General features: G+C 37.8%; 1 protein-coding gene across 4 annotated transcripts in view; it reads left to right on the top strand.

Annotated features, from left to right (window-relative positions):
- Positions 1 to 14,389, top strand: part of PIGN (phosphatidylinositol glycan anchor biosynthesis class N) — a 215,984-nt gene that overhangs the window by 124,596 nt on the left and 76,999 nt on the right. For all 4 annotated transcript variants that reach the window (XM_036765383.1, XM_036765375.1, XM_036765395.1 and 1 more), the window contains 3 exons: positions 2,837 to 2,915; positions 7,971 to 8,153; positions 10,294 to 10,433. In XM_036765383.1, coding sequence (XP_036621278.1) covers positions 2,837 to 2,915; positions 7,971 to 8,153; positions 10,294 to 10,433 — 402 coding nt within the window. The remainder of the gene's footprint in view (positions 1 to 2,836; positions 2,916 to 7,970; positions 8,154 to 10,293; positions 10,434 to 14,389) is intronic.

Here is a 14,389-nt window from a genome sequence, read left to right on the forward strand (position 1 = left end):
CCACATTTCTACATATTTTTTATCAATACCATCATATCCCTATGTATTTTTATATTTTTATCTTGTCCTTATCTTTTCTTTCTATCTTTTTCACCAACTCAAGGTTACTTGGCAAGATATATTGAAAAGCTACATGAATAATCAAATATGCACTGTTTATAAGCAGTTTTCCTCCATACCAGAGCCTTCTTTCATAGTTGTGCATTCTTTTGCCCATCATAGCTACATCATAGCTGATGCACCCAGTTGTAATTTGGTCCTTTCTAATGCATCACATGTAGCTGTTGAATGAGTAACACTAATATCCAAGTGATTATAATTTTATAGTATTCTTTTAAACATTTTCATTTACAAATAAAATTTTCCATTCATATATAATCATCCATTTTTTCCTTTAATGATTTATCCTCATCAGATCTCTTAAAAATTATCTGGAAGTATTGCTACAGGAAATTCAGGATTTATAGATTTCTACGACTGAAAGGGACTTTGAATATTGCTGCCTGTATAATCTGGGACAGATGAACCTGTGCTTCTTTTGAGTATTTCTAATTCAATTCAGCAGTTATTACAAAAAAGTAAATTCCAGAACTGTGCTGGTAAGCAAAATGGGCTCCTTAGCACTTAGTTCAACAAGTGCCCTTGAAGCGTTTGGCTTTGTTTGCTTTGAGTAATTCAGTGTATTTCATTGAGCCTTACTAGGTGCTAAGCCCCAGGCCCAAACCTTAGTGGGTGTGGATTGGCAACTAAGGTGGGGCCCAAGGTGGGGCTAACTCCAGGGAGGGCCTAGTTTACATGTCTGGGAGAGCAGAGGCTCTTAGACCACATGGGTTTAAGTCGCCTCTTTGTGACGATTTTGGGTCACGTTGGGTGAGTCTCATGTGTGACTCACCCCTGACGCTGAAAAAGATATAAAACCAGGGGTTGGCCTCCTCTTCCTTGGAGCTCACTGCCGCAGCGGTGGTGGCGCGTGACTCTGGGCCAGCCCTTGTTCTGAGCTCCCAGGCTGAACCTAGATGTTGGTAACTATGAATCTGTATTTGGTCTGTCTGTTGATGTTTGTAATTTGTTTGCAATTTGCTCTGAAGTTCAGTGTGCTGGTCTCTTCCCCTGAACTAAGTGAATGATATTTGTATGCTGAATTAAAGTAAGCTTGTCAACCCCTTCACCTTGATTTCCTTAGTTAAGCAGATCAAAAGAACCTGTGCTGCTGGCAGCTTTCTGGGTGCTGGCCGTGGGTGGATCTTACACCCCCACAGAAGCTGCTAGCCGGATTGTGGAAACAAGAACCTAAATTTCTTTCACTGTCAGGAAATTCTTTCCTACATCTGAGCCCAGTTCCTCATACTGTGGTTTAAGTCTGTTTACTTTCATTAGGACAAGTAGAGAATAGCTAATCAGAATCAGTATCCTCTATATAATAATTGTTACTGCATGTGGAGACATTTTTGTCCCCCCACCAAGTCCTTTCTTTTCCAAGCTAAATTATTTAGGATCTTTAACCTTCTCTCAAGGAAAAGGTAATTTTCTTCTCTCTAATCCTTTTTGCCACTTTTCTGAATCCATTCCAAGTTCTCTGTGTCTCTATTTGCTTTTTGACGTGAAAGCAAGGAAAAGCTAAGCACCAACCTCCTTAGCAATAAAGGGATATGCTTAAAATATTGCAAAGGAATTACTTTTTTTTAATAAACTTTTACCAATAGAATTAATATTCTGTTAAAATAGTGAACTCATGTTTGAATTATCTTTAAATAAAAGCAAGGTTTTCTGATTAACGTATGTCTGTAGAATTCTCACATTTGGGAACTTCAAAAGTTATCACATTCATGAGTCATATGATTAATAAGATAAATTTAACATATTCTCACTCACACATAAAATCCCCCAAGCTTTCATGGATATCTCTTACAATAATAAGAAGGGAATAAAATGATCCTACTCTATTCTGTATCCCACTGGGTGATTAATCTTTCTGATGCAAAGCTCTGAACACCGAATCAGTACTTTCAGTGATTTCCCATTACACACTAAGTGAAATCCAAACTCCTTGTCCTGACATTCACATGCCTCCATAATATGACCTCAGCTAACCTTTCAGGCCTTAGTTCCTACATCCAGTTTCCACAGTCTTTTCCCCTTTGAGATTCCCCTTTGATATCCTTGCAAATCCAAAAACCCCATCTGAAGGATACTCAGGCATTGTACAGTCCCTTATTCAATAGATATTTATAAGGCATACACACTATGTTTAAGGTACCATCCTAATTTCGGGGGAGGGAAATAAACATTTTAAGGGAGCCATTGAAAAGCTGTAAAAGCTACCAAGAGGATTATGAAGAAAGTTGAAACCTTTCTATGTGAAGCTTGACTGAAGGAAGAAAACAATTGGAAGGTGGGGGCAACGTGATAGCAATCTTTCGATTCTGAAGTTTTATCATATAGAGAAAGTACTGGTCTTTTTTTCTCCTCGACCCAAGAAAACAAGTAGGACTGCTGCATAGAAATTGCTGAGAGGCTCAGTTTAAGAAGAACTTCCCAACAATTAAAGCTGCTTCATGGGCTCGTGAGGCCCCTGTCACAGGAGGTTCTCAAGCAAAAGTTGCTGACAGTTTGTGAATACTATAGAATGGATTTATGTTTCAGGAAGAATTTGGACTAGATAATCTTTGGGGTCCTTTCCAACAAAATGACTTGAACCTCATCTTCCTGGTGTTATTCTTCTACTCCAAACTCTCCAAGCTTATCTAATAATCTCTGCCTCATTATATAAAGTTATTAGATGCTGTAGGTGACCTGGAGTTCGTAGCCTTTAAAAAGTGTATTGTGTTTTTTGTAGGTTACTTTCTGATTCCAAACAGCTTGAGATTTTAGAAAAAGCAAAATCCTACCTTAAACAGAAGAAGTATCAGGATGTGGTAAGTGTACATACACTCCTCTATTTTTGAAAGTCCTATACTGTGGCTATTCCTACTCCTGGACAGCAGAGCACAGAACTCTTTTGAGCCATGGAAAAGGAGAAGTATATTCTATGAGCCACCATATTCCTTTCTCACTAGGGAGCAAACAAATATTACGTCTGTGAGTAGTTCCTTCTTTATATCCCAACTATATTATACTATAAGATTTTCGTGGATTAGCATTGGAACCTGATTCTCTAATGTAACATCATTTCTATAGGAAAATGCATGAGTTAAAAAAAAAAAAGAAGCAACTTACTAAAATCCTTTTGGAAGGCAACCAAAATAGCTTGGGACTGTCTGTTCTATATCAGAAGTCAAAGACAGATTCATGGCAGAACCATGTTTTCATTTCTCCTATTTTCTTGGATTTTTCTTTTTCTTAAGATTCTTGAGCTTCAAAAGTAGGAAACAATCCCATTTCACTGTCAAAAATAGACAACTACTTTGTATTTCTGAGTATTTTTTAAACGAGATACTTTGTTTTGTAGTTTCTAAAATTTTATTAGTATTTTGTAAAACAAAATAATTTTCACACTTTTGTCAAAAGACTAAGATGATCTGTGTGTTGTCATTCTGTATATTTTGGGATGGGAATGAGAGAGCCTTCATTACTTTTTCATACCTTCCAGAAATGGAACTGTTTTTAAGTTAGCAAATGTTAATTTTAGAATATTATAAAATGTAGTGCTACTCTGTGTCAGCCCCAGTAACTGTGGGTTTACCTCACAGCCCTTTCCTTAGCCCACTTCTCTGGTTCAGTTATCATATCTACGTAGATTTCTCTCCTGAATTCCAGTTCCAGTTACCATGGCCTATTGGATATTTCAAACAAGATTTCCTGTAACCAGCTCAAACTTAAATGTTCAAAACAGAACTTATTACCTTCCTCCCAAAACTCATCAGTCTTCTGAACTTCACTACTGTCAGTGACATCATCACTTACCTAAGCTTGCAACCTCACTGTCATACTCAACCCCTCACTCTCACTCACCCCACATATACATTAAGTTACCAAATCTTGTCATGTCTATCTTATATCCTCTCTTATATTTATTCCCGTCTCTCTACTCACACAACCACCACCCTAGTTCAGGCCTTCATCAGCTCTGCCCGGGGCAATTGCAGTAGCCTTCTAATTGCTCTCCCCACCTCGTATCTCTTCCCTCTCCAGTCCATCCTCCACATACCTTAGAGTGATCTTCCATATGACCATGTCATTGCTTATTCATTAATCTCCAGTGGTTCCTTGCTACCTCTAGGTCCAGATATCTTAGCCCCTTTCTGGCATTTAAAGCTCTTCACATTCTGGCCTATTTCTATCTTTCCAGGCTTCTTATACACTACTGCCTTCCACACATGCTACGACGTAACCCTACTGGCTGTCTGTTGCTCCTCACACACAGTGCTCTCTTTTTTGTCTCCTTCCTTTGTACTGCCTGTCACCAATGTTTAGAATGATCTCCCCTTCATTCCCACTCTTAGAATCTCTAGTTTATACCAAGATTCAGCTCTAGTGACACATTCTGCAGGAGAATTTTCCTGGTTCTCAGCTGCCTTCTTGCCTCTGAGGTTACCTTCCTTCTATCCTCTGTATAAACATATGCACATTATTTACATTATATTATAAGCATAAACATATGTTTCCCCTGTCAGAATGTAGGCGGAAGGAGCAAGGATTTTTTTCCACTTTTTTATATCCCCAGGCATAGTACTTGATTCACAGGGAGCACTTCATAAATGCTTGTTGGTTGCTGGATTATTAATGTTCATTCCTTGCAGTTGGAGAATAACTTAGATCCTTGATGATGTAAGCATTTGGCACAGTTTTATTTGCCACTCATGGTGTGATCCACTGAGGAAACAGACCAGCATACCCTTCAAGTCTAGATCAACTTTGTACATCTGTACAGTGACTTTTATCACTTTAAAGACTGACCTAGGTAAATATCTTCTCATCTCTTCTTCCTTTTTATTCCCTACTCTTTGTCTTAGTCTTAAAGTCCAACACATTTGCAAAAGTAGTCCTAATCTTAACCAGCTCCTAAATCCTATTGGGATAAAAGGCCCACATCTGATCCCCAATACTCCCTCACATTTAACGCTTTCATTCACTTTTAGTAATCCCATACTTTGCCCCTCTTCTCTACCCAAATCATTTTCCCTTTTCCCTCCAGCAATAGCTATATTTCTTTTGGCTATACTTATCTCTTCTTTCTTTCCTTTCTTCTCCACTCTGCAATAATCCCAGTTAACCAATAAAGAAGCCTTAGAATATTGCTACATCTTCAGCTAAGCAAGAGTAGGAAGGGAAGGAAAGTCAAGTCATCACAGCTTTCCGTAGTCCACCAGGTGAATAATCAGCCTTTATTTCTCAGACTATGGTTCTTTCTCAGGAAGTAGGGAAAGAATCTTCCAGCCACTTTAAGCCTTTGACCTTCATATCATTCCCACATCTAATGGATAGTATATATAATAGGTTAAGGTATCAGTGAACTGAAGAGTAGTAGTCTTTAGGTAAGCTGTGGACTCCTTCAGTATTTAATCATGGTGCTGTCTTTGGTACCCTCACACTCAGAATTCTAGGAACCTCTCTTACAGTTAACACAAACCTCAGGATGAGAGTTCTTCCCAACATGTAGACTAAACGCAAGAGAGGCAGGAGTGATACTCGCTTACAATTCCCAACTCTTTTGTCCTCGTTTCATAAAATAAAAGCCCAATTGGGGAATGAGTCAAAGTCAGCTTCTCCCAGCTGGGTGTGTTGATTTCTTCATTCAGTTTCAATCTGTATGCTGTGGTCCTTGAGCTATAGCAATAAGACTGTCTAAAAGGAGTTAATCTTCTAGCTTTTTCATGGAATATAAAGGTTCCCTTTTCAGTTACAACACATGTACTAAGTTCCCCTTTCTCCCCTTCTCCAATGCCCCATCAGGCCCTTACACACTATAAGCCCCTATCCCTACCCCTTATACACAATCACAGAGACTCCATCCCTTTGGGGCTTAAGAAAAAGCACATATTCCGATATATGTTATGTCATTCATTCTTGTTTCAAATATTTTAATTGGGGCAGCTAGGTGACACAGTGGATAGAGCGCTGACCCTGGAGTCAGGAGGACCTGAGTTCAAATTTGGCCTCGGATACCTACTAGCTATGTTACCCTGGGCAAGTCACTTAACCTCAATTGCCTCCCACCATCCCCTGAAAAAAAAATTGGAAATCAAATATTTTAATTGTACATAAGGGAATCAAACAGGTATGGTCCTGTACTGCTTCTGCCCAATTTTCTATTCATAGGCACTCTTCTGGTTCAAAAAGTATTTTCCTAATGACCAACTGTAGTATTCCATTCTGTTAGTACCTTGGTGTCCTTGGCAACTTACTTCAAGAGACCTATTCTTGGAGAGGTTCAACATGGGGATTTGTTTCACTTGTAACAGGGGGTTTTTCTGATTTTTCTTTTTGTGGGGAGAGGGTGAAGGGAGGAGGGAAAAAATAAATTTTAATTTGGAAAAATTAATTAATTCTATCTTCTTCCCCTACCTGGGTCATCTTAATCTACAACACACAGAAATTCACCAGTACCAGGAAGGATAGCATTGTTCACTTAGGACTAGATCTAAGGCTATTCCTTCTCACACTTGCTCTCACGGATCTTAAAGAATCTTGGGATTTAAGCCCACTTCTGGCAAACTCCAAATAGCAAAATACTAGTCCTCATAGACCCTCTGTAAGTCTGGGCACCAAAACAGTTCACAGGCTGTACAAAACATTTCTTCAGCTTGGGAGTGGCCACACCATTTAAACACATGCAATCATCTAAGGGGTAGTTTTAGGAAATCTCTAGTTGACCATGTGTCCCAGTCTAATATTGATCTATTCTCTACTTTCTTAGGACAAAGGTATTGTTTTCTAAGCATAGATAGAGTCCCTCCAATGCACACTAATCTGTCTTTAACCTATCAGCATGCCAATTATCCCAAATCTTTGTGTGGTTGTGATAAATGACTCCCATATGTTACTTTGGCATCCTTCCCAGCCTTTTCCCATGATGTTTACCCATTTACCATGTCTAGCACTGCCCCCTTTAGTGCCTGCATGCCCCAGAATGTTATTTCATGAATGTTCTATCCAGACCCCTTTCTATCTTAAAAATTCTTACGTTCTCAACGTGGTACCTGAAAAACCTATTGTCCACACAATTTATCTGAAATCCTACATCCTGTATGAATCCCAAGTGGGTCCCAATACCAGTGCAGCACATGGGCCATCTACTGGTTATCTCTCACTCTCCCTACATGACCACCCCATCTTTTTTTCTTCCAGTCGTACATTTCTTTGACAATGTATTTGTTGATAAGTCTACTGGTAGGCAGGGGTTGCTCAATGGTCCTGTCTCCCAAGTCCAGAAGTGTCCCAAAGATCCCCAATTAATTCCCTCAGTGAGTCCCATGTGCATACTGTATTTAAGTGTCCAAATTATTCACATGGAATAACTCCTCCATGCTTGCGTTCCCCAGTGGTAGATGCATTGAGAAGCATACCATAGAGCAGAGCTTCTTAAAATTTTTCCATTCACAGTCCCTTCAGTGCTTCTTAAACTGTGGGTGGATCTTAAACTGACCCCAAATGTATTACAAATGAGGAATTATGTATTACATAGGAGAAATGGGGTGAAGTGTGCTGTCAGAGAAATGTATGACTGGAAGAAAAAAAGGTGGGATGGTCATGTAGGGAGAGTGAGGGATAACCAGTAGATGGCCCATGTGCTGCGCTGGTGCCCCCTCAATGTCAGAAGAATGGAAGGAAGGCCCTTAGTACATTGGATGGACTCCCCGAATGAGTTGGACAAATGTTGAGTGGAATGGACAGGCGTAGATAGGTTGTGATTGCCATTGTCGGCAAAACTACGTACATCTGGTCTCAGATCCAATAAAGTATTAGAATGTAAATTACATTTGTTGTAATTCTGTCCATGTCACATGCTGTTTGTTTTTCTTTTTCCCCAGATCTCTCTTTGTAAAGAGCTGATTCACCTTGCACTGGAAGGTCTGGTGTATTACCACACTTACAACAGATTCTTTTTGGGCATCAGTGTTACTATGGGTTTTATTGGATGGATATCTTTTGCTACTGTAATGATCATCAAGTCTCATTCTAGTCTGACAAGAAGTGTTGTTAAAGGTGGAAAGGTAGGTTGGAATCCTGTAAGGGCATTAGTGTCATAGAAGGAGGACTGAAATTCAGTCAAATCAATGGATGTTTCCTTTGTATTTCCTATGCCCAAGTCACTACAGTAGGTGCTAATTTCATCTTCAGCCTCTACTCTGAAATTTATCCATAGCTCTACTTCCCAATCTAGAAAACTGAATTGATAATTGTTCTACAACATGAGGGTGTTGACAGAGAATAACATTTATAGAACAATTTTAGCTCAGATGTCTTACCTGCTGAGAACACACCACTACATCCTACACACTGCTGCCTGAAAAATTGTTTTTAATGTTCTGTTGATGATTTTCTTTTTTTTTAAGTACTACTGATACTTCCAGTGATTCTGCTCTTCTCTCACAGAAAACTCTCCCTTTTAATAAATAAATACAGTCAAGCAAAACTAATCAACATGTTGACTGTATGTGAAATTGTATGCTTCATTCCAAACCTATCATCTGCCGCTTCTCTGCCGAGATGCTAGAGATGCTTTCCCTGTCGTGTCTCTGAAGTCACAATTAGTCACTGCATTGATCAGTGTTCTGAAGTCTTTCATTGTTATTTTCCATTGCATTACTGTGGTCATTGTGTAAACTGTTCTCCTCTACCTGAATAATCTTCTAAAAATAGAATTCTAATCTTGTCATTCTTCTGACTTAGAAACCTGTGCTGACTCCCAACAGCCAAGCAAATTCAGTCTGACCTTGTTAGTCTGTAATTCAGAGCCTGTCACAAACTGGCCTCGACCAATTCTTTTTAACCTAACCTCAAACAGTTCTACTGCAGATTCTTTACATGTCTTCTAAAATGAACTACCTGCTTTTTATGAACATACTTTGCTGCCACTATACCTTTTCTCGATCGACTTGGAATGTCTTCCTTTACAATTTTTGTCCATCTGTATTCTATCTACTCTTCAAGGCTCCTCTCAAATGTCACCCCTTCCATGAAACCTTTCCTAATCCCTAGAAATGAATGGGATCTCTCTTTTGGTTCTTTTTCTGTACTGACTTATACAGTACTTATGTGCTCACTAGAATTATAGATATTCATGTACTTGTCTTATCCTTTCAATGAGTTGGTGAGGCCTTGGAGAGCAGGGATATGTCTTACTCATCTTTGTATTCCCTGTTGGGCCAAACCTAATGATTTTAACGTAGAGGAGGCTCTGAAAAGATTTGCTGAGCTAAATTAAGCTGTGCTAAGTATTCCTAAATAAAGGTTTAGACAAGCCTAAGAAACTCCAGTTCTGCAGGTGTTAAAATTAGAAGTGGAGGCTGAAGCTATATTGGTGACTGGGCCAGCAGATGACAAGTAAAGTTCAAGGTATATAAAGGCAAAAACAGTTATTTTAATTAAACCAAATCAAATTCATAGATTGTACTGTGAGAAGTACTTGGTTGATTAGAAAATCTCTCTAACCTACATATTTTGGAAGAATAATTAAAAATTCTTTTATAAAAATCCCAAATGTCACAAGTAAAAACTAAGAAATTCCCTTCCAATAATGGGAAAACAGAGCTTGAAACTAGAAAAGTTACCACTGGAATTTATGTGCAGGCTATTGACACTATTGTGTGGTTGGCAGAACATATTAGTTTTGAGAAGCTATTTATGAAGTTATATACAACAACATGGAGACAAGGGACATAGGATATCTTTACTAAGAAAAAGGAATTACCGTTATATTTTAATAAGATGAAATCAGATAAATGTACTACCAAATGTTTCAGGAATATAAAAAGGATTGTTAAAGAGATCATTTTCCCAAATATTGAAGACTCAGTAACTTAAGGGATATGTTCTTTAACTTAAGAGTCTGGAATTTGTAACATTGTTTCTCAAGGAAAATGAATTCAAAATACTGGCTTAAAAACAACTTTTAGGCCACTGCCTGTTTTCTTGGATTTCCTATAAAGATAAAAGTTCCATGGAGTAAAGGTTTTATTTTATTCCTCAAATTACAGTTTCTTTAGATTTCCTATTTCTTGCAGTAATGCTTCACTGGCCAATAATAGGGCTTCAGAAGATAGTATTATTTTACCTCTAGCTTCTAAAATTCTCAAAGCAGAGTATGGTGATCTTAGCTTATAACAGCTTAAAAATGTGTTTGCTTTCCAGAAACCCCACCATCTCCTGCCATGCAGTTTTGTAGCTATTGGAGTTCTAATAGCTTTCTTCCTGCTGATTCAAGCCTGTCCCTGGACCTATTACATATATTGTTTGTTACCAGTGCCGATATGGTATGCAGTTTTCAAAGAGTAAGTAACTCATGATACTGTCTCTTTTTCTCCCCTCATCTGCAGTGTAGTTTGGAGTTTAGAGTTTTTAAACTTCTATCACAGAGTCCCCCCAAAACATTTACCCTCATCCAATCCACATACCCTATTTTTATCACAGAAAGAGATACCTTTAAATGATTTCAGATTATTACTTCGTTGTTTTACATTACTTTCCTGACTTCTGTTTTCACAGAGTCTTTTTTAGATGGAAGTTTCCCTATTTCTATTTTAGAAGTAAAAGTTTAGAAAAAGAATGTATTTGTCCTTCGCTTTTCACAGAACTTGTATTTGCCTATTTCCCCAAATCCTGTTCTATCTTCACGTTAAACCAAGACTTTTAAAAGGTATGCTTCCTTTCTTCCAATGATTGTTACAAAAACCTAAGCAAATGAAATTACTATGTTGAACCTATGCAAATCATATACCTAATGGCCTTTAATATATGTTCTTTACTCTTGGTATTCTGGTACACAAAATACCATAGCATACTAAAATAGTTTTAGTCCACCCTCAGGCACTGATAACCAGCTGGTTTGCATGGTTTTTGGCATACAAAAAAAGCTTCTGAGAACCTCTAGTATTTTCTGAATCTTGACCTATTTCTGGATGCTGTGAGTCTAGACTCATGCTTCATCGATTCCAGAAGCATGATGATGATGATGATGATGATTACAATAGCAACTGGCATTTATGTAGTGCTTTAAAGTTTACCAATTTTATCCTCATAACAACCCTGTGAAGTAGGTGCATTTATTATCTCCCATTTTAAAGATGAAGAAACTGAGACTGAGCTAGGTTAATTATCTTGCCCACAGTCACACGTAAGTTTTTGAAGCAGGATTTCAGCTCAGGTCTTTTTGACTCCCAATTCAACAGTCTGTCCAGTAGCTGGAGGAGTACTAGCTACCTCTGAAAATCAGACCTGGCCTAGACCCTAGAGCACCTTTCTAGATGATGAGAACAGTGATGTGGGTCTATGGACTAATGCCATACTCTGAAAAATCAGATTGGGTATATGTGACAGGTAGCATGTGTTCACTTTATACAAAAGGTTTTTGTTCTGATGTTTATCTTCTCTCACCGCAATATGGCAATGGAACAGAATAGGCAAATAGTGTGGAATGGTGGAGTGTAGCGTGATATAGTGAGGAGTCATACTCACATTGGGGAATCCAAGAAGCAGAGGGCATGAAAAGGGACTTGGAAAAGGAAATAAAAGGAGACATAAGTAGAAGCAATACTTGTCATTGTACTATGCTATAGACTAATTGTACTGAAAGATGACCTAGATGAAGGAGTTTGGGAAACAAAACCCAAGCCTAGCACAGAGGCAGTTTATAGTAGTGATGGGGGATGTCAGGTTTTCCAGACATCTGTCAGTGTATTCTCTCTCTGCCAAAAACAAAGCAGCTGATACTTTTCTGACTTGCTTTAATGATAATTCCATCCTTCAAAATATGTATACGTGAACCTATAAGATGTTCTATTCTGGATCTGCTTCTCTCCCAAAAGGAGGAACTGGTTATTGGTGAAAATGATGGAAATCTTAAAGGAAAATGCTCATTGGATCTTAGAATTTAGAGTTAGAGGAGGAAAAGAAACTAGGTATTGTCTAATGTGTATACTAGACTTTGGGAGAGCAAATTTCAAAGGTTTCTGAAAAAGTGTAGGTAAATTTGATGGCCTCAAATTCTACTGAAGATAGTGCCCACCCCCACTGTTGGTAGTACCCTCAGATTGTTATCATTTGATAATACCTGTCAAATTATGATCAATATTCTTATCTATACATTTTATTACCTCAGTAGACTGTAAACTCCTTGAGGGCAGTATTCCTACCACTTGGCATTGTGGCCTACATATAGCTTTAAGTACTTGCTAGGGACACTTTAGAACAGCTTCTTCCTCAAGTGGACATCGAACTCAGATTCATATATCCCACCTTTGCTATGTGCCCTTCCTGTGGAACACGGGCAAGTCATCATCTCTCTGAGTCTCTATTTCCCTAGCTGTAAAACAAAGCAGGCAATTTCTGAGTAACTTCCACCTTCCTCCCAAAGTCCCCTCCCATTTTTGTTATGCAGATCTATTTACTTCATTTAAATTATTTGCCTCATAATTCTATGCAGTTTCTTCCCTGGGGAAAAAAGCTCCTGGCTTCCCAGGCTGCTATTTGAGACCAAATTGACACCTCTCTCATTGATTGTGTCAAAAATATTTTGCTTGATTCATTCTGTCATTAAAAAATTTAAAAATTAAGGCAAAAAAAAAGTATTGCAAAGAACATTGGACTTGGGATTGGAACATCTGGGTTTGAGTCATGACCATTCTCCGCACTTTCTACATTAATTTTGACAAGTTGCTTCTCCTCTCATGACTTTGGTTTCTTTGTCTATAAAATGTCTACATAATCTCCAAAGTGCCTTCTCATTCTAACTTTATGTGATAGTTATGAATTTAGACTAGTGCATTGTATATATCAATAGCACCAATAATAACTTCTGCCTTTTATTTGTTAATATCTAGATTAATAAAGCAGAAAGTAGAAAGTAGAAAAAATAGAAGTCTTGCAAGTAAAGTCCATTATCTAATATTCTGTGAAGTTATGTTGCTGGCAGATTTTATAGAAAAAAAACCCAGATTTAACATTCTAAAAAGAGTCAAGCATGGTTAAATTTTCAGTGTAAGCATTTATACTTCAGAAATTGGCAAACACTACAAATCAGAACTTGATTTATTGGTTCATTGATTGTCTAGACTTAAGAAAGTGATGGAAAAAATGTTGATAATGCAGATTAAATTTAAAAGTGTGTCATGTGTGCATTTTTTTCAGAGAAGCAGTTATTAAACATTTATCATCACTCGCCCCAACAAAAACTCTTCTAAATAGTTTGCAAAATGAGTTGCTTGTCATTCTCAAACTAGTGCGCATTGTGATGAGGACAGTCTCCGTTTTCTTTGATGGACTGGTGCTGGCTACTCACTCCTACTTGACACTCTAGCAGTTTGTCCTGGTTCAGAGAGCCTTTTAAAAACTGGGTGATGATGACCTTTTGTAATGACCGTACTTAATAAATGCACAAAAAGGGACCTCCTACTCCCCCCAAATAAGTTGACTATAGCTATAGGTTTTATTGGAAATATACTCTAGTTTAAATTCACATGATATTTTTTGTAAAATCTTTGTCTAGCTTATGAAAACATTGTTTAGTTCAGTGTAAAAGTAATACTTGAGTTTAGCTCTCACTAGAGAATCAAAATCATTTTACCCTAATTGATATAGCTAGAGTTTAAGATGATTTCAGAGAACTTGGTCATTTGTTGTTTTGTGTGGTGCATCTGTGTTCACTGTTTTATTTCACATTTTATCTGTATCCAAAAGCTACATAACACTGTTGAAAGTAAAACCAAATTTGTATTGCAAAACCAAGAAGTATGTTCTCCAAAAACGATCAAAGCTCATGTTTTGACAAAAAGTTTTAGCTTAGGCCATTTCATGAAAGATTCAAGTAGAATTATTCCTAGAATTTGAACAATGAATTGTGAACTTAACCTGATCTCTGGTTTTGAACATAGCGTTTATTCTCTTCTGTCCTGAATGATCCATGATTTCTTTGGACACTCTAACAGGTGTGCCCTTTACTAACGTAGGTTGTAACTTCTCTGTGCTTTAGCAGATGGTTCCTCATGAGTTGTAATACCAAAATATTTCATAAGACCAGATTTCTAGTGATGAGCCTCTCCAAACTCAGTCAATCTAGTTCCTGGACAGTATATTGTCAGAAGCCTTCATTTCAGTTTAGTTGAACCTGCCAGAGCTCATGTTTATTGGTATAACCTTTAAGAGCCTCAGTTTACCTCTTCTACTCACATCCTATTCAATGTATAACCTAATTTTTTTTAAGGAACTTAAAAATCTGACGTAACCTTTTACA

Source organism: Trichosurus vulpecula, chromosome 1 (assembly GCF_011100635.1).
Source record: "Trichosurus vulpecula isolate mTriVul1 chromosome 1, mTriVul1.pri, whole genome shotgun sequence".
NCBI classification, from domain to species: Eukaryota; Metazoa; Chordata; class Mammalia; order Diprotodontia; family Phalangeridae; genus Trichosurus; species Trichosurus vulpecula.